Genomic DNA, 21,976 nt, shown 5'->3' with positions numbered 1-21,976 from the left:
GTACAATTATTTGATTATACATATTTTATTTATATTTATATAGTACTTTTCTTCATGCCTTTATTGGTTACTCAATTAATCTAATACTATTAATTTATTATGAAAAGGGAAGGATATCAATGATTTCCCAAAAGTTTCAACAATTCTCAAAACATCATCATAAACATATTTGTATATTTATTTATTTTATTTATTAATATTATTATTATTTTCTTTTACAGATTTTGGGCCTTACAAATCCTACCCCCCTTAACAGATATCTCATCCTCGAGATTTGTAAGGAAAGGGTGTATGCTCATATTGTCTCAACACATATGCACAAACAAAAATCTCGGCATGATGCGTACTTTATTAGCAACACATGGGGTCAAATAGACCTTATTATTACTCCTAAAACAGTATCATACCAACCAATAACTACAGTAACATTTAGATTTTACAAATAGTAGTAACGTGTATATATGTTTATGTAGCTTGGTGGAGCTGGTGGTGGTGGTTGTTGTTGTCGTTGTCTTTCCAACTGTGCTTGCCTTATTTCTCGATGTATCTCCAGCCGGTCCTGACGTATTTCCTCGCGTTCTTATCTTATCTAATTTTTCATTTCGGTAATCATGTCTGCCATTAGTTGTATACCAGCATTTGGGCGGCAACCACTTGATCGATTCCAACAGGTGGAGGATTTGGAGTATTCATTTCTGTTTGTTGTTTTCTGATAATCTTTCCTTCCTAGTATTGACCATGAGAGTTAGAAGCATATGGCAAAATAGTTTTTCAAGGGAATTTATTCGATAAGCGGAATGAATAAGCTAGTAGCTGGTTATGCTCTGAAGATTCTTTGGTAGGGCTTAATCTTTCTTTTATACCAAGCTTGGGTTAACTAGTTGTATAAGGTGAATACCCAAGGTTAAAATAGAATTTGTCAAGATGGGATAAACTATATGGTGTAGGTCAAAAGTTTATCTGATGTTAGGTGGGGATGGATAGATTATACCATTCATCATGACTCTATGGGTTGGGTTAGCTCTTATACTTATGGTTAAGTTGATCTTATGCACTAATTTTAGGTTTAAATGCATGAGGGGAGAACAAGATTATAGGAGTAGGATCAAGTTTATTTTACTAGTGTTAACTTGTTAAGTGACCCACATTAGATTGAATAAGCTCTAGCTTAGTGCAAGTTGAGTGTGTTATGTCAAAATTCAGTTGGGTGACATTGTTTTAGGCAGGGCTTGGAAAAAACAATGATGTATATCATTGAAAATATGTAGGTAAAACAGATAGATTAATTTTTTTAGACAGATTAGGCAATTTATCAAGAATGTGTAGGTCGTTGGTATATGGCTGAGTTGGCCGAGTTGATCGAAGTCGCCAATTTAGGCTTGAGTGAATTAGGAATATGGCCTTATCCTTTGTATCAGCATTAAGTAACTCACTCTAGATTAGATCATAATAGATTATATATAATCTAGATTTGGTTGGAATGACTAGATTAAACTAGTTAAGATCTGATTAATTTATTTAGGGACAAGTAGGTAGATGTGGGTAGGATCAGTTATGATAGTTGAAAATCTTGGGTGCTTAAAATTTTATGTCAGTCTATATAGATTTTGCAACCCAACACATAAGTCAAGTACTTGAGCTGGTATAGGGAACCGGTTTTGGTTAATCATGTTTATAGGAGTAGGGTCTAATTTATTTTACCAGTGTTATCTAACATGTTTGTCAATTAGATCTGATCAGGATTAAATTGGTATAACCAGATTAGAGTAGATAAGATCTACTAAATTTATTTTGGAATAGATCATGTTTGTTACACTATTATGAGATAAGCAAAGTGGTTGGGATAAGTATGCTTGTTAGGACAAGATGAGTCTCTAAGATTATGGTAGAATCTTTTGAGATTAGTTAGATCTATTAGGATAAGATAAAATCTTTTCAAGGTAAGATGAATCTATTAAGGTAAGAAAGAATCTTTTAAGATATGATGGATCTATTAAGATAAGGGAGCACCTTCCAAGATAAGATGGATCTATTTGATATATTCTAGTTGGGGTACTTTTAGTTGGTCTAGTTTATCTTATAATCAATTTAAGAGGATAAGATTTTTTTAACACAAGATGAACCTATTAGGATAAGATACGTTTCTTTAAGTTAAGAGGGGTCCATTAAAGTAAGAAAGTATCTTTTAAGGTAAGAAGGATCCATTTAAAATAGATACACTTTAATAGAGGATAATCCAAGTTGTTTAGTTATCTCATTGATTTTATTTATGCCTATATGTATATGCAGATGTAATTGTGGGCATTACTCCACAACTAATCACACTCAATCAAAGATCCAAATCAGACAAGTATCACAAGAACAAACACTCAGGCATATAGATACCTATAAAAATAGTTTTATTTTTTTGTTCCTAAGAGTAGGTCTCCTATTCCTAAAGGTCACTTTAGGCACAGGATTTCAAAGTGTGAAATCCACATTGGTCTTTAGAAGGAAAAGGTAAGAATAATCAGAGTAAAGCGGAAATAGATGAGAAAAGATTAAGATAAGTTTAGAAAAGAATCAGAGTAAGGTAAGTAGGCAAGGGTTTGTCCATTTCTATCTAGGTTTCGTCCTACAGTCAACATTCCTCTGATACCACTTCTGTCACACCCGGGCTTTAAGGGACAAAGTCGGGTGCATCTAATACATGCGCCAAAGAAGACAACATATATAATAACAGAGTATATAGAGATAAATGTCACAATAATCAGAGTATTTATTACATAGCGGAAGTCCTACAAAATAAAAGATAAATATAACCGGATCTAAAATCCATCCTTGGCGCCAGAAAGTCAACTGGGAGACACCACCTAGATCAAATCGAACTCCTCGTTATGAGGCTCCACTTGAACCACATGTTCTTCTCCTGTGGGGGGTGTGAGACAGCAAGGGTGAGCTCACACATGTTCATCGCTCAACAAGTTGTGGGGAATAATGTGGCATGAACTCGACAAAGGTGGGAGTTCATGTGATGTGTAAGGCTAATCAACAATAGGGGTTAAAGCTGAGCATTGCTTTTAATAAGTTGATCAAAATTTTATTAGCAATTACTAAATGTAAGTAAATTCCAAACCATAATAAATAATAATAGAACAAAATTAATAAATAATCCCATGCAAATGCATATGACAAATTGAATTTATGTTCCATAGATTAATCATGCGAGAGTCCTAAGATGCTCAAGACCGTGAGCTCGGCTAGTATATCAGTTTTACACTCTGCAGAGGTTGTACCCTGTACCCACAAGTCGTGTATCCCATGTCGCCAGGGTTTGCAAGGCCCTTAGACACTACCGAGGTGAATGGCTAGGGATCCACTACAAGGTCATTACAAAGTTCCACTAGCTTCTGAAAACCCGCTACAGTTTATGGGAAGAGCACTTGCAAGAATCCCCCGTCTGACCGCCATCGCAGCAAAATCAACCCGAGAACCTCCTTGCATGCAATCCCCTACTGCCCTTGCCCCTTTAGGGTAAGGTAGTCTTCCAGTAGCTTTCCTAGTTAGTTGGCCAAGGGCGTCCCATTAAACCCTTGTGGTGGCACGTGTTTCTCAAGTTAAGCTCCATGTTCCAATTAACATTAATGATCTTGACATGAACATAAATAGAATAACAAAATAATTGGAACATGGATATAATGAAATATTATCCCAAAACCATATAAAGCAATAGCAGAAACTACCCATGTGATTCAGGGGTAACAAGATAAAAAGGATAAACAGACTAGGGTGACCTATTAGGTCCCATCAAAATTAAACCTATGCATGAATAAATGACATTAAAGAACATTGTTGGGTAAGTAAATGTGATCAAGGGCACAACTTGCCTGGCACTTGAGATTCCAGTTACCAGGGTGATTCTTCAGATCCTCGAAACCTCACGCTAGTCGTAGCAATACAAACAAACATGGTATAGACAAAATTAACATCACACCAAATATAAGAACAAACTGAATAATAATGATCTACGCGTCGCTACGAGATCGTGAGATCGAGAACTACTAAGATCGGAGTCGATTAAGGAGTTACAATTTTATAGAGGATTTATGTGATTAAAATGATAAGCTATATTATAAATTGGTTAATATAAATCATATGAGAAGTTATTCTGTAAATAATTATCTCAACTTTAATCTAAGTTATAAATTGGCCATAGATCACATTCTAGTATATTATAATGATAAGCAGATTAACAAGACTATACAACATAAGTTAAATAAATATCTAATTATAAAATAATGAGACATGGTATAATAAATGTTGTTACTGCGTAGTAAATACTTGTACGAGACTAACGCAACTTGAACATATCAAATTGGAGTTAAAATGGGAAAGTTATGAATTTCCGAAGGTTTTATTTACTTGGTATAGGATTAACTAGGAAAGCAATTTTAATATTATTTTCATGCCAAAACAGAGACACTAGGTGATAAACAATAATATTATAAAATTATAGGAATTGGAACAGACTAAAAAGGATTTAATATGCATTTTCTATGATTTATACAAGTTTCTACCATTATTTTTGTATTAAAATGAATTTCCTTGATTTTATTTGTTGTCTAGATTGCGCGCAGAATATTGGAAAACGCAGGGGCTAACTCGCAAAAATTCCTAAGACTTGGGCTTCCCTCTGTGTGGACTGCGGGTTATTATGAATAAAATGTTGGGGCTCTTTAGCAAACTAGCGTGGCCGAAGGGGTATCCTCACATGACAGCCGCCCGATCGCCCAGAGCATGGCGCCGCCGCCCAGCCACCACGATGGACCTCGCCGTCGCCGGGTCTTCTTCCACTGCGGCCCACAATTTACCACCCCGACTACCGCAACACGAGGCCAAGATTAAAACGAATCGAGGTTGTAAGCTCCTACCAGCCGTGACGTCGAGGTGAGGGCGATCCACGGAGAGACGCAATCAGTGATGGCCTTCACGATGAGCAATTGATGCCGCCACAGTGGTCCATCCACCCCGTCACGGCCACGGGCGCCATCCAGGCTAAGCTGTGGAGTTCCTCGGACTGACATCGAGGCCATCACGGTGACCAGGACGTGGGTCGACGGCGTGGAGCGGTTCTTCCATGGGACGCGAGCTCCGACGAGCCATCGTATCCTTGCTGCGGCGCTCCAATCACGCAACACCCCCAGTCATGATCGACATCCAACGGGGAAGCATCCACGTCGTTTGGTTAGGCACAACCGCGGTTCACCTCAGGCGCCCTTCTCTCTCGCCTTGGTCTCTCTCTCTCTGTGCTCGACCATGGTGGCGGCTCTTGTTTTCTGCGTCGCTGCACACGCACAATCCCTCGTGGAGGTGGTCGTGGAGATGGAAAAGAAGAGAAACGAGGCCCTCTCCAATACCAAAATAGCGCCGGTAGATCAGTCAAAGAGGTCCACAACAGCGGCTGGATTATTCGCTGGTTCCGTTGAGTCCGAGCAGCGCGGGATTGGGACCTAAATGCACCACATAGAGGCCACAACGATCCAAGCAGATTAACAGGGAGGCCACGACCGCGTTGATTGCGCCCAAGCTGCGACCAAGGCAGATCTAGAGGCCACGACCGAGTGAGCTTCTCTTCTCAATCAAACAGGACACTAAGTCCACTACAAGGACCACCACAACTTGGTGTCTCTTGCTTTGATTACAATGATCTTGGGAACAAGAAATGGGGAAGAAGAAAGCCAACCAAGCAACAAGAACAACAAAAGAACACAAGCCGATCTTCTCACAAGTCCTAAGAACTAGAGTTGAATTGGGGACTTTGATTTGATCGGAGGCTTTGATTTGTGTCTTGGAGTGTTGTGTATTGCTCTTGTATTGAATGAGGAGTAGTGAATGCTTGGATGCCTTGAAGAGTGGTGGTTGGGGGTATTTATAGCCCCAACCACCAAAATGGCCGTTGTGGAAGGCTGCTGTCGTATGGCGCACCGGACACTGTCCGGTGCGCCAGCCACGTCACCCAACCGTTAGGGTTCGACCGTTGGAGCTTCTGACATGTGGGCCATGGGACAGTCCGGTGGTGCACCGGACAGGTCATGTTCACTGTCCGGTGCGCCATCTGATGCCTGCTCTGGCTTCTGCGCGCAGGCACGCACTGTAGCGTTTCACTGTTCCTTTGCAGGCGACCGTTGGCGCTGTATAGCCGTTACTCTCCCCCTCCCCAACGACCTATCTCTCTCGCTCTCCCTCTCCCTCTCTATAAAAGGACTCGACCGAGATCTCCTCCCTCCCTACCCGCACTCCCTACCTCTCTCCCCTGCCCACGCCCTCGCCGTTCGTCGCGCCATCGATCGCCGGAGCCACACCCGCCACGCCGGAGCTCGCCCGCGCCCGGACCGTCCGCCCGGCCGTGCCCTAGCCCGGACCGTCCGCGTCCTGCTCGCCCAATCCCCTCCCCGTCGAGCTCCTTCCCTATGCACAAGCGCTAGCTCAAGGTAGAAGAAAGTCGTTTTGCGTTTTGGCCCTCTGAATTTTCGAAAATTATTTCTGTATTTTCTGCATTACAAATGTATGTAAAAGAGACCCAAAAACCTTATGTGCTACTCTCCGATGTATATGTATAGTCATAAACAAGCCTTGCAACAATATTTTGGCAGGTGTATGATTTTATATTTCAAAAATAAATTTTGTCACTAGTCACTAACTTGGTGATTTTCATACTAGAAATGGTTATGATTAATCTCGCTTTAGCACATGAACGATATTTGTTAGTAGTGGTTTAAGTATAATTTTATTGATATAAGAAAGTAGAAGAAATACTAGGCCACATATTTTCGGTCAGATGAAAATAGATTTTTACTAGTCATAATAAATGTATTCATAAGTATAGCACTTAATTACTTAGAATTGGTAAAATACTTATTTATGTCATAATAACCATGATTATGTTATTAAAAGTCCAATTAGTAATTTATAATTAATTCTTAGAATATTAATGTTAGAAGAATTATAAATAAACAATTTTTAGCTATACGTATAATTTCTATTTAGAAATAAAAGGGATAAAACTCAAAAGTCTATTATTAGTAATAAAGAAAAATTATTTTCCATAAAGATTGTTAATACATGTTTATCTATAATATACTAGATGAAACTAGTGTCATAGTCACTTACTCATATTTTCACCAATAATAACTCGTAGTAGTAGTCATAATGGATTAATAAGTATTTACGCTTAAGACGTATTTATGAGTATAATGGTGTGATGTATGAATGTGTATGTAATGGTGAATGATTACCCCTGTAATGGTGTATGTTTATTTATTTGGCGTACGTATTATTTTCGTATGTACGATACACAAATCGATGCTAAAAGTTGACTGTGAGGTAGACGAACCAAACTCGTTCGAGGACGACCCACAGGACACTTTCGAGCAAGGCAAGTGGTTTCTCCCTCTGCATATTCTACAAATGGGATTTGCATAAATAAGGATTTCCTAGAATTACCAACCCTATTCCTTGAATTACCCTGGGATAAATGCTATGCTTAACAATTTTTGCTATTGCTCAACTTGATGAACATGATGTCACTCTTTTAATGATACTATGTTCAAGAAATGAAGTTTTATTATGTTGTTAACCCGATGGTTAAACAAGAACATTTTGTGCTAAATGGAACATGGAGTGACCACCCAGGATAACAGTGCAACCACGAGTGCTATCATGGCTCTGGCTTTGGTAATTAGCTCTATAGACTTAGTGCTTAGCAACCCTACCTAAAAGATGGGCAAGAGGGGGCTGTAGTGGTTTGGTGGTAGCTCATGTTAACATGGTATGGTAGTCTTGGCTAAGTTACCTCACCCAGAGGGCCATCAACAATACTAACGTGGAAACCTTAGCGGGTGGCTTTGTACTAAGGATATTTTGTGAAAGCCTCATAATAGATCCCTAGCCATTCACCTTGGCAGTGTTTACGGGTCCGATCAACATAGGCTAGATGGGATACATGGTTTGTGGGTAAAGTTGTACCACATCTGCAGATTGTAAAACTGATATGTCAGCCGTGCTCACGGTTAAGAGCAACCTGGACCCTCACATGATAATTGAACTTAAAGATGGACAATAAATCGAGATATGATGATCTACCAATGGTTTGCTTAAGTGATCTCACTTAAGTGCTTTTGATATAATCTTATACATTTGATTAATTGGGATACTTGGGATACCCACTTATTAGTAAGACACGTGTTGCTAATAAAATATTGACCAACTAAAATGCTTATCGCTTATCCATAGCCTACCTTGTTAACTTGCATTAATTTTCCCCCACTTGTTGAGCCCCGACCATAAGTGAGCTCACCCTTGCTAATATTTTGATCAGAGGGTGATGCTGAAGACTTCGCTGATGACGCTGATGAGTTTTGAGTCTAACGATGCGCCAGTCACCTTCCTGTGAAGAGTGCCCATATTTAATTCCGTCGTACTTTGATTTTGATACTTGTTAAAGATACAATGATTTAGATGATGTAAAAAGTTACTCTACTCTCTTTACTCCTTTATTGCATTGTCTTTTGATATATTACACTTGTGACGTCAACATATGTGTGGGAAATGGATCCTGGCCCACATATGCTATGCATTCGGTTTTGCCCCCAGAACCGGGTGTGTCACCATGGCGCAGGTGGATGTCGGTCCACCAACAAGCAATTGACCACGGCACACCGCCACCCAAGAACAATAGTTCACTGGAACATGTCCCCCATTGTTGCACACACCTCCCCGATCCTAAGACGGCGTCGGTGATGCGTTGAAGGCACCACATCTCCTGCTCCTTCTTCCGCCCTCTCACATGGATGCGCGACGGCTCACGGTTCATGCCCTACCCGAGTTAGCGGCATGGATGTATGGTACTTATACACATGGATAGGGACGACTGGCACGAGTTACCAGGAGGCCGCTACGTGGGTGGTTACGCTGCTCGCGGATCGTGATTCTTGGACAATCTCACCGGCCGCACGCAACTACTTGAGGTAGAGGGGAGAGCTGACAAGCAGGTCCCACATGGAGGCGAGTGATAACGGGCTGGCCGATAGGGCCCACCCGACAGCAGCTGGATAGGGCGCGGGACTTAGGAGCTGCCACGACGGGACCCACCAGCAGTGAGACAATGCTATGGCAGGCTCCTAGGGTTGGGCTGGGCACAGGTGTGAGGGAAACAGGTCGCACATGAATAAATGGGCCGCGTGTCCATGGCATTTGGCCCAGTAGCAGGTGAGTTCTTTCCTTTCTATTTCTAGTTTTATTTTATTTTCAAATTTCGAATTTAGAATTTAAATTTCAAATTTGCAACAATCCAAAAATTACCAATCATAACAAAAATCTATTATTAATTTATTATTTATTATCCTATTTAAGTTAATGATTTTAAGTATGCCACTCATATATACAAAAATAGGCATTTTAACGAAATAATTCCTAGTTGGATAGAATCCCATAGAAAGAATTTTTTAAATACATAATTTAACAAGGGAATATTTTAGTTCACATATAGACTCTTTTTTTAAACCTTTTTTAGGTAACATACTTTCTTCTATTGTTCCAAGTTTCAACTTTAATTTTTTGCTTTCCAAACTTGGATTTAAGCTTTGAGTTACCATACTATTATTTTTAGAGAGATTTACTTTGTGAAGGAAGGAAATCATTATTGACAGACATTTATTATTATTATTATTATTAGTATTATTATTATTATTTCTTAAATCATGAAAACGTAATTTTTGGGTGTTACGGCCCCTATGCCGCGCGTGGGTCCCCCACCGTCACACTGACCCTCACATTCGACCTCGAGGACTCTCTGGTTTAGTATATAGAGTTGAGTACATCTCCAATTTTCTAGCAAGTTTATGCAAGATTTGTCTCCCTCTTTGACTCCGATTTTTCTTTTAATGTGATTTATGACTTAATTGGTGGATTTTAATTCTTCAATTTTGGCTGCATTTGGGGCGAACTTCTTGAAGGATTTTGGTGATAGAGCATGTGAGGAGACTTCTTAATCATTAGTTGATTTAATCCCCTCAAGTGCCTTTTGTTTTGGTTTCCCCAAAATTTCCCATTTCATAGGGTTCCTGAATCTCTTTTAAAAAATAGTTTGTCTATGGTTTTTGTGAGTATGTGGCTCAAATATTGTGCCTGTTAGATTTGATTTGTTTGGATTTAACATTTTTCAAGGAAATCTGAACTATGGTATGTTCTATATCGACTTATTAGATGACAACAACTAGCCTGCTCTCCTTAAAATTTATAGTCCATTTACTTATGCCTTTTAGTGTCCATGGTGTTGTTGTTGTGAAGCTTTGCAGTTCATTTGTTGGGTTTAGTAGAGTCTGCAGCATGACCATTTGATTCTATACCTTCACTTCTCTAAAATGTCAAATATTCTTCATATGATATTTTCCCAACCGAGGGAGGCTCTGAAAGCCTATATTCAGACCATCAAGGAAGCGAAGACCATGATACTTTCCTCCATAAGCTACCATAGGTGCAGAGCCAAGCAGTGGACATGCTACAATGTGCTGAAGGAGCATAGTGACATTCAGGTTCTGTACCAAGATGATGGAGTGAAAGACAACCCCTCTACAAATGGCAGCAAAGAGCAACAGGGAAGAAGGCCAACACTGAACCGCAAACGGGCTCGGTTTGCTATGGACACTGGAAGGCAAAAACTGTTTGCTAGGCAAAAACCTTCCTATAGATCTCCAAGAGTAGTGTGAGCTTGACTGTCGTTAAATTAACTTTTCTTGATACCATTTTCTTTGTAGCAAACCAGTGCCTATTGTCGATCAATCTAAGTTATCGAATATTTCAGATCCAACAACATTCTTCATGACCTTGGATCGGCTTAAGACCTCTTACCATTTCCATTGATCAGCATTAAACATGCACTAATAATGGTTCATCTGTTCTATTTGATAAATGGTATTTATTTTTATGCTTTAATATTGCTATTTTGGCATGGTAATGCTCCTTGGAATTGTTTCAATGCTTTATTCTAATTTTATGATGTACACCGAATCTGACTAATTCCTATGTCATATAATAGCTGGGTGGCGGAGTCATTAGACTTTGACAAGGATTATGATGCGAGTGTTTTCGAAACAACCATGAGGTTGCATTATAAGGTTTACCTTTATTATAGTATTTATCTCCTCATCTTAGTTTGCTCCTTGCAGATATTTGGCAGAAAAAGCCAATGCTATCTGGAAACATTGTCCGAAGTGTCTTTGAAATGCACATCAATTTTCTAGAACACCATAATTTCAATTTGGATACATTTCCACTCCCACGCACCTCACAGCTATGGTCTTTCAACTTTCAAGATCCACTGTGCATTTGAGTATTTGACGGTGCCCACTCACCACTGGCGTTCTGACAGTACAGCTCTACATATAAATGTTCTTTGTGCTCCTGAAATACTTTCTTGTGCTGGTGATTTTGCTGTGTACACTGCATACATGCAGGTTGAGTATTAGCAGGGATCTTGTCTCGAGTGAACCTGGCGGGTATTGTCTGGTTCTATTATACTACTACAATTGAAGAGTTCTGAGTTCCAAAAAAAGAAGAGAAAGGTGAAGTAGGCTACGCATGATTAGCTGGCAATGCATAGGTGGGGATTAGCACGGAAAGCAACTCATATAATAGCAGGTTTTTGGATACATTCTTTATGAGGTTTTAAGGCTATACTGAGCTGGGCTGGTTTGGCCCAGTGTTACATAATGTATACAACGAATGTCAAATGTTTTCTTTCGCAACACTATGTATATGATACATGTTCTGATATTCTTTCTGTACATGTTACAGTTTGTTTCTTTGGACAGTCTATACGAGTATACATGTGAATTCTATAGTCTCATTAAGTGAAGGAGCTTGGCCTAAACCCATAAGAGGCTAATCATTAAAGAACAAGGCTATCTCATTTTTTCAAGCCAAATGGCTGCAACTGTACAAGTTGGTAGCGCAACAGTTCATGGCTTATGAAGAAGCCCCACCACTTTGACCGGTAGTGCAACCAAAATCGTTAAATTGTTGTCTGCGTGTGATCAGGTTGTCAACACTTTTGCTCACGGTCCAATCTAAAAAAACCCTTATAAATTCTTACTAATGTGATTCCTTCACTCCACCTATTGAATGCCTAAGCTATTTTTGAAGTAATAGGTCAATCAAATCTGTATGGTGCTTGTTTTGCTATTACTTCTATCTCTTAACATCTTTCTCGAAATTCTATGTAGGCTAATGCGCGGCAATATGGACCTGAGGAGCTCATGAGCATGAATCGAATGAGGGTTATTATGCCAGATTTACCTTATATTGTTTCCTTGTGAATGGTAGCATAGAATTTTTTGCATAATTACTAGAAATTTAATGCAAATGTTTTATAGAATATTTCAAATGCTTGAAGCATTTGAACATCTACATTAGTTGTCATTCTATTTTATTCAATCACTAAATTATGGCCATTCGTGCTCTTCAACTATTTATACAGCTTAACATTTGCTTCAAACAATGGCTTGTAATGTTCTCTTTTGAAGTATGAGATGCAAGAGCTCATTAACCACTTCCACTTATGAAGAGATCAGTCTGAAATCAACATAGTATCTTTAGCTACATTGTGAAATGGGTTGCATCTTCGGTCGGGCGGCTGCGTCGTCCCTGCTAGCGCCCAAGAAGTGGGGGCAAGGAGAGGTCTTCTCTGCAGCCCAATTTTTACTGTTTTCTACTGTTTTTGTCTGGAAACTTCAGCCAAATTGCGTCATCTTGACTACCTCCCCAGCTAACCAAGATATAACAACGACAGATGCTATCAAGCTTGTTATTAGGGATGTTCATCATTCAGGCGCTATCCAATCTCTGATGCTATGTGCTATGTAATAATGGCATAATCCCATCGGCCGCTTAGTAAGCTAGCTTGTCTATTACTCCTTTCATTCTTTTTATTGGTTTAGTTTAAAATGAACTAGCGGGCGATAAATATTCGAAAACAGAGCCAATATTAAATTAAATTAAAATTAGGTCACTAATTTGCATCAACAAGAAAAACAAGAAAGAGAGCTATCAACAGGAACTAGAAGAGCGTATCATTTCACTTATTGCCTCATTGTTTGGTAAGCAGGCAAGTCTATTCCAGTGCATGAACATGGTCACTTGTGTCGTGCAGTATTACATTTGTATTTTGCAAGAGTTTAGGAGAAAGACTGTATTTATATCTACAGTCAGTAAAAACTGTGTAACTTACTCGACCGTAGATGATGCGTGTCAGAAACAAGGATGTGGTGCATGATGCTAATGTTTAGCTCTGTTGTATTCTACTAGTATCTAATGCGCGCCCTACGCGTGGTATTTTTTATATTCCTATCAAAATTTATATATAAAATAAAAAGGAAGAATGATATATATATATATATATATATATATATATAGGTATTGTTATAACACAACTTTGTTATTTTTTATGATTAAACTGAAGATACGATGATATGCATACCAATTTGAAGTTATGCATTATTGAAAATATATATGTTGCAATGATCCGTTATCTTCAGAAAGCAGGTAGCACAATGTAAAGGATAACTATACGTGCATGTATTATACCTAGTTACAAAACAATAAGATGCTAAAGAAGGAGATTAAAAAGGGTCTTATGCCAAATGAACACAGGAAGACAAAGAATCCATCGAAATAGACAATTGGTGCCAAGGCATCAATTAGCAGCCAAACATTTATTTTATTTTTTTTTGGATGCGAAGGGCGGCGAGCTTATTTTCCAATCATCCATTCAACGCAATGGATGTGCTCACAAACTTTCTTTTGATGTACACGAACTTATAATGGTCTACGATGCAAAACTTGTGTAAATGTTCTAGGTCCTTTGTGCTAAAAGGATTTAAAAGAAATAAGGTTGAAGTACTATAATAAACTACTATCAAGTGATGAACAAATTGAAACAGATTAGACATCCTAAGCGTCATATAACACAGTTTTTCCATTTTTAGGCAGCGCCAAATCAGCAAGCAAGCTTTGTTTTTGGGCACCAAAGGCAGCAAGCTAACATTATAGAGTGATTAGATTACATTCATTACATATTTTGTTGGGAACAAAGCATGGTTAGAACATACGAGCCTTTTCATGTCACTTTCAACAACACAAAACAATAAAAACATTGGCCAACGAGGGCTAGGTCAGTTGTAAGTGCTTCTTTTTTCTCTCCAAAACACAGCTGAATATGGATGCGTGGAAAACATTATATTCTAAGGTGGACCAAGGACAAATTTGAGATCGTTAGTTTTTCTCAAAAAATAGAGAGAACAACTCTTTCAGAACCCTTTATCGAAAGAGGCATCTTTGTCGGGCTCCTACTTCCATACCAAATGCAGCACCTTTTCCCACCCATGGAATCGATTCACTTGGATTCACATTTACTACAACTCTTACAATAACTGAAACCGAGGAAATGCAAAACGCATGGTCGCGCGGTGGAGGAGACAAACAACAGTACCTCAATGGTGGCGAGCGGGGCCTTGTTGAGCCGTTTGAGGTGGTTACGCACCTGGTGCCGTCGCATGTAGCTGCCAACGGCACTGCCTCAGCGTCAGTGGCTGGCCTCCGGTATTCCCTGCCGCCTCCGCTCCGTCGAAGAAGAGCGCTGCCACCAGGCTAGCGGAACAAAGCACGTCCCCGTCGCTGCCATTGATTCAGTTTCAGTGCCACTCCCCATCCGAGCAACCGAAACGACGATGGTCATACAAACGGGTTTTCTTTTTTCCAATCGCGTCTTCTAGAATGCTTCCGTCGTGTGGAGAAGCCAAAATTCGTCCTATCCTGGGACGATGGCTGTTGAAGGAGCACTGGCCGTTAAAGGAGAATCGTGTGACTGAGGTGAGAAAGGATGACGTGGACACACAGAAGTTCAGTTTTCCGTCCGTCTTTGATATATAGAAATTCTTCTAAACTTACTAGCTACTATTTACATTCTAGATGTTGTATATATTATATGTTTTTTGTACGGTACACTTGCATTCGTTCCTATTTCACTCTCCCTCTCACTGGTTTTTTCGAATATTTTGTACGTGGTTGCAAATTAAATTAAGAGCAACTACCTACTAATCTATAGTTATTTTGGCAGAATTGAATGTAGTAGCCTCGTAGGGCCAACATGACCGAACTCAAAATGTGCAGCCCACCTCCAATCCCGTAGAAGATAGTGCTGCCCTGCCGAATGCCGCCCACCTCCAATCCCGTAGAAGACAAAGAGAGAGGGAGAGAACTGGACGGCGGCGGCGGCGGAGACGACGATGCAGTGGTACTTGGTGGCCGCGCTCCTCACCATCCTCACCAGCTCCCAGGCAATCCCCCAAACCCTACATATTTCGTCGATTCCCCTTCCTTGCTTTTTGGTTTGCTTCGATTACACCATAGTGTCTTAGATCTGTCGCCAAGCTGGGATTGGTTGTGAACTTTCGGTTGCTTCCCATTTGGGTCTTTGATGAGATGCACTGTGGATTAGGCGTCCTAGGTTGCTGGATCGGCAGTTTATGTTTTCGAGCGGAGTCGCCATACCCTTTGTGAAGAAAGACGCGGTTCAGATGACTCGTGATTGTTACCCTGGATTCCAGGGCAGATTGATTGTCGTCGAGAAGCTTGGTATTGGTTATCTGGTGAGATACATGGGATGATTTGGTGGAATTGTGGAATGAGAAATGACATGCTTGTGATGCTGTGCTGTGGAAATCTCTCTCAAGTGAGGGAACATGATCATGTGCAGGACTGCAGACTAGAGCTAAGGACTTTTGGCAGCATCAAGCCATGGTTAAACAGGATTGGAAAGTTGCACAACAACAACAACAAAGCTTTTTATCCCAAACAAGTTGGGGCTGGCTAGGATTAAAAATCCAATAGAACCCACAAGTCAAAGTTTGGAGACATGGATAACTGATTTTCATGCACTTCTATTCAACACTCTTTTTTTTGTATATCCCATCCTTTCAAGTCTTCTTTTACTGCCTCTTCCTATGTCAACTTGGTTCTTTCTCCCCCTCCCTTCCAGGGACGGAGCCAGAAAAAAACCCTCTCTGCTCTCTTCTTATTGCTATTGTGCCGTAGAACCCACTGCACGCTGATGTCTCTGGAGGTCTTCGTTGGACATGTTTAAACCATCTCAACCAATGTTGGACAGGCTTGGAAAGCTGCACATGATTTGTTTTAGATTTTTAGTTCCAATGTGTCTAATCAGCTTATCTATATATGCAGGGAATATTGACCACCCTTTCCCAGAGCAATGGCAAATACAATTATGATTATGCCACAATTCCTTTTTTAGCTGAGCTCTTCAAGGTAAATAATTTATATTTAATCTTTGATAGCCTCATACCCATTTTTAATCATAATGATGAATACATGTGTAGACGGTGCAGTGGTTCATCATTTATTGTGCTAACATTGCGCTATTCTTGGTGCAGTTATCTGTCTCAGGCTTCTTCCTCTGGAAGGAATGCCATTCTTCATCTCCACCAAGGATGACAAAGGAATGGAGGAGCGTGCGACTATATGTTGTTCCTTCAGTTATATACCTCATCCACAACAATGTCCAGTTTGCGACATTGACCTATGTTGACCCATCTACCTATCAGATAATGGGAAACTTGAAAATTGTCACGACTGGGATTTTGTTTAGGTGTGCAATTTGTCTGCTGACTGAAATGCTCATTCTTTTATGCTTAACACCATTCCATGATAGAATTCCTATTTCATTTCCTATTATGCTCTGTACCATGCCTTGAAGGAAATTCCATTTCAGGATTTTCTTTGTATTAGTGAATCAAAGACTTTTAAGTGCACAAGTGCTATTGAAATAGTTAACTAATTATAATTTAAGCATTGGAGGGAGTTTGGGTTTGTTTCTACTATAACCTTAGGCAGTTACCTCACATGTACCACCATTTATCGTCTGAATAGTGAATACATCATGCATTTTAAGATTATGCTCGACCACAAGACATCACTTCCACATCGCATGCCTCAGGGAGATTGATCTCCGCTGGGAGCAGCGTCCTTGTTTCGACGGCAGATCCTATTGATGTGCTGCCTCCGTTGTTGTTCTGGCATGGGCTGGGGCAGCAGATCGCCTACCGTCTATCTCCGCCGGTCTATTCCTTGCACTATTCATTTATTGAATTACATCTCAAAGGAAGATTCTTTTCACATGATGTTTGCATTTTTTTGCACACTTTGTTGTTGAGCTTTCAGAGTTTGCTTATTTCAGTTACTTTATGCTTGTGTGTCCTGACTTGTTCAGAGTTCTGTTGCCAGGAAACTAGTAGTGTCAGCATGATAATGAATGTGTATGCTGAGCTATTGTTCTTGATTCTTTTTCTCATTGATTGATTAGTGTTCTTATTTTGTTCTCTGCGAATTCTACTAGGCTTGTCCTAAAAAGGAAGTTGTCCAATATACAATGGATGGCAATTGTTTTATTGGCTGTTGGTACAACTACAAGCCAGGTTTGTTAATATTATCAAATACTCTCTCCGTTCCTAGCTATTGTTCAGTTTGGTTCTCCTAAGTCAAACTTTTCTATCTCTGACCTGGTTGTTGGAAAAATATATTAACATCTAAAGCTTCAAATGAAAGCACTATGTAAATAATATTCATGTAGAATGTAATGAAACTAATTGGGTGTTGTAGATGTTATAAAGTTTGACTTAGGACAAGGCTGTAAACTATATTTTGGAATCGAGGGAGTATATATATCTTGTTTCTCAGTGATAGGGTTTTTATTACCTAAAATGTATTTAAAGTCGATATTACTTCTTAGGTTATGTTTATTGGATGGTTACAAGAATTGTAAGCATTAGGAACACTATTTGGTTGTGGTGTTGAGACGTTTGACCTACTCACAAGTCTCAGCATATATGCTTCAAAGTTTTCTTTTTAACAATTTGCACTTATACATTAATGTATAATTTCGTTGGTAGATACACTGATCTATTTTCCAGACACTAAAATCACAAGTATCACTAATTACCGAATGTCTTGGGAAGTTTGTTAAGCTAACTGTTTAGTAATGTTGACCGGTGGCATTCTTTATATGTAATTAAACCACTCCATTTCAATCTACAGGTCATGTTAGGATTTGGAGAAGTCAGACTTTGTAATTTTTGATCAGGAAGTATTTAAACTATATGCAAACTTAGTACATAAAAGTCGTGCCAATAGATTCAGATTGCACATATATTTTAATATGAATTGATTTGTAATCACTGATGATATATCGTTGTCATAATATATTTGTAAGGACTTCTTCAGATCCAAATACACCTTTTCAAAAGAAACAGAGGCAGTAGTAGCCTGTCAATTCAAATTTATTTTTGTTTGCAACATTTTTTTCATTCAAATAAAACACTGTAGGGATTAACTTGTAATATTTGTATTGGTTGTAGCTGTGGTTTGTGTTTAGTAATTAGATTTTGACAGATTAAACATACTGTCTCTTACAGGTTAAAGGATGTGGAGATTCACCATGTGATTCTCTTTTCTCAGCACCATTGGAGGGTTACTTGCTTGGAATACTTTCTGCTTGTCTTTCAGCTCTAGCTGGTGTGTACACAGAATATTTGATGAAGAAGAATAATGATAGTTTGTACTGGCAAAATGTACAATTATATACGTAGGTATCTATATCTAACACTGGTTCATTGTCAGTAATTTCTCATGCCCAGAAACCATGTGTGCAGCTGGGCATGCATCTTGAATTCTTGATTACCAGCAATATGCTTGAGCAAGCACGATAAACTCTATGATACTCATCCTATGTGCAGGTTTGGAGTTATCTTTAACATGGGCTGGCTAATTTATGGCGATTTTAAAGCTGGATTTGAGCTAGGTCCATGGTGGCAGCGCCTTTTTAATGGTTATTCGATCACAACATGGATGGTAGTGTTCAATTTAGGATCTACTGGTCTTCTAGTATCATGGTTGATGAAATATTCTGACAATATAGTCAAGGTTAGATCACTCAGATTCTCTGCCATTTAGGTGGAATATTAGAATAGCACTTGTTTCAACCAGTTTAAAAGTTTTGGTGTGTATATAACCACTTCAAAGCATAGATCAGTTATTACAGAAACAACAGCGGGATAAGAGGTAGCAGAATATATTGAACCTCAGTTTAGTTTCCAAAACAAATTATAATGTATTTTAATTGCTTTCTGCTGCAGCTTAGAAACAATTGCAGCACAACCACCACAAACTAACCCTGTCTTATCTCTTTATATGCACAGCTAAAATTTTTCACCATTATGTCTCTTTCTAATGCCTATAAAGCAATGATTTCAAGTCGCCTAGTCGCCTGGTCGAACCCTGGGACCGACCAGGCGACTAGTCGCGATTAGGCGACGACTAGGACGACTAGTCGACTCCTAGTCGGTCCTAGTCGGTCCCTGGTCGTCCTAGACTAGTAGTTAGACTTATATAGGTATATATATAAATATACATGTATACATTATATAAATTAGAACAAACAACTAGGATAAACAAAGTAACATATTGCTTCATTGTGATTTGTGACTTACCTAAACCTGACATGTCATGTGACATGTGACATCCCATAATGGAGTACAGAGAAGGGGGAGAAGGGGGGAGCAGGAGGGACCTTCAGATGACGTGCTCATCTCGTCACTGGTTCGCAGCCACTGCCGGCTGGAGACTGCAGCAGGCGAGCAGGACTGTAGGAGAAGGGACAGGGGACGCAGGGTGTTGTAGCCGCCAGTGTAGCCGCCAACAATCAGGAGTCCAGGACTGCAGGGGCGGTGCCAAGAGAGGAGAGGAGACGTGCAGGTGGAGACTGTTGGCGGCTAGGTTAGAATAGGAGAGGAGAGGGTACTCTAAATTAGACTGTAGATGGGCTAAAAAAGGCCCAATAACTAAACCCTAGCCGGGACGACCAGAACACATAACTCGGACGACTAGTCGCCCTAGTCGACGATTAGTCGGACGACCAGGACGACTAGGTCTTCTAGTCGAATCGTCCAGCAAATCGTGTCCTAATTGCCGACCAGCACGACTAATCGTGATTAATCGCGATTAGTCGGACGACTTGAAATCATTGCTATAAAGTGAAGCTACGTTTTTTTTCTTATGTCAAGTTCCTGTGTTGCTACTTGTTTAAAAATGGTTTATGTGACGGTTTTGGCCTTTTTATTGCATGCTTAGGATGTGCTATCTATCTATTCTTAAGAAACATGCGAAGTGAACTATGTACATCCTGTGTCTGACAACAGGATCGATGAAGTTCATAGTGCACACAAGCATTTTGTTCTATTGAAAATTTGAAGTTTTTCATCTGAAATTTCTTGTGAGATGGTTTGGTACATTTATGTTGTCAAAGCTTGTCCCTGAACTCACCTGACCTTTTTAATCAGATGATATTGGATTTTGTTATGTGTTCTATTTATTTTACCTAATTCTTTAGTGAAAACATGTGTCATGGAGCTTTGTTTTAATAGGTGTACTCAACTTCAATGGCAATGCTTTTAACGATGGTTTTATCTATATATCTTTTCAGTGTGAAAGCTACAATTCAGGTGCTATACTATGGCTATATTGTTACTCCTGTTCCATTGGGGTGGTTGTAGTTTCTTATTTGTACTCACATGCTTTAACCTTTTTTTTTTGCAGCTCTTCTTGGGCATTATCATTTGTATAATTTCCCTGCAGATGTATTTTATGCCTGTGCACATGCTTATTGAGTTGCCACAAACTTTGCCTGTAACATCAAAGTAGGTTCATGGCATTGTTAGCTAACCCATTGATCAGCTGAGGGTAGGGCACTGTTGATTGAGTGGTTAATTGACTATCTGCAGCCCAGCTCTATTTGAGTCATATATTTGGAGATTTATGGTTGTAATCTCAACAGCTATGGATATAGACAGCTAGGTTAGTTTCATGTTGCAGGAAAGGTGAATCAACTGTCAAGTGAGCATGTAATGCCAATACAAATGGATTGAAAGTTAACACCTACATGCCTTCCAATTTTTATCCAGGTAAAAGATGGAGGCTGATTAGTTTTGTTGCCTAGGGAAACGAAATCCATTCAAATGCAAGTTTTCTTAAAATAGAGCAAAACTACTCATTCACCTTGTATCCACAGTTTTGCATTAATGGAGTCGATATGGAACTGACAAGTACAATGAGTTATGGCTTCATTACAAAAAAGTACACAATTTTGCTCCTGCGGCAGCAGTCTTGTCTTTTCAGGAAATTCAAACAGGACAAAGTGTTCATTGAGCAGATCCTCAGGTGTACTGATTTTTTTTTATCATCATCAGTTAGAAATGGCTGTACATTCTAGCATATGTTATTTATTTTAGTTAAAAGAAAGCGCAACACTGTTACTGTGATTAATTTCATGAAAATCATAGCATCGTTAAATTACTTGAGTATGTACCTAAGAAACACATGTACATAATGTGTCATCTCTAGCCAACCCTTAATCTGAACCATATGCACTTCAATTTATGAGATATATACCGTGCCATGCGAATAAAGATCTCATTAGGGCTTATTTTTATGTCAATATATCATTCTTTGCATATGGATTAAGGTGGATACATAGATTAATCAAATAAGGTCTCAAAAACTATGGAAGTCTTTGTGAAATGTATACATAAATAATTAAATATGCATGTTGGTCACTTGTTTTTATTTCTTTGGGTATCAAAAAACACGGTAACGAAATTAGATTAATCTTCATCTTCTAATTCTTCCTTCTCAGGGAGAAGGTTGGATGAAGATGTGAGTGAGGACAATATAAAAGATAACCAATGTAACTTGTGCATAATGTAGAGATAAATCACATAATTTAACCTTATAAGATATTAATTTATCCTTTCTTTTTATTATTTAACAAAAGTTTACATATATACCTTTAGCTTTGTAAGATTATAAGACGAAG

General features: G+C 39.2%; 1 protein-coding gene across 2 annotated transcripts; it reads left to right on the top strand.

Moving 5' to 3' along the window:
* The first annotated feature begins 14,987 nt into the window (after positions 1-14,987).
* On the top strand, positions 14,988-21,456 carry LOC100274139 (uncharacterized). 2 transcript variants are annotated; one of them, XR_558235.2, is made up of 9 exons: positions 14,988-15,371; positions 16,276-16,359; positions 16,485-16,699; positions 17,447-17,525; positions 18,522-18,691; positions 18,843-19,029; positions 20,529-20,606; positions 20,701-21,065; positions 21,173-21,456. XR_558235.2 is itself a non-coding variant. In NM_001148517.1 (8 exons), the coding sequence occupies exons 1-8, from the start codon at positions 15,321-15,323 to the stop codon at positions 20,803-20,805; spliced, it is 969 nt and encodes a 322-aa protein (NP_001141989.1). In that variant the 5' UTR covers positions 15,238-15,320; the 3' UTR covers positions 20,806-21,455. The 2 variants fall into 2 exon arrangements, 1 of the variants encoding a protein (NP_001141989.1); NM_001148517.1 differs by having other exon boundaries at positions 15,238-15,371; positions 20,701-21,455.
* The last annotated feature ends 520 nt before the right edge of the window (positions 21,457-21,976 follow it).

Source organism: Zea mays, chromosome 9, assembly GCF_902167145.1.
Source record: "Zea mays cultivar B73 chromosome 9, Zm-B73-REFERENCE-NAM-5.0, whole genome shotgun sequence".
Taxonomy (NCBI): domain Eukaryota; kingdom Viridiplantae; phylum Streptophyta; class Magnoliopsida; order Poales; family Poaceae; genus Zea; species Zea mays.
This window is presented reverse-complemented; position numbering and strand designations above follow the sequence as displayed.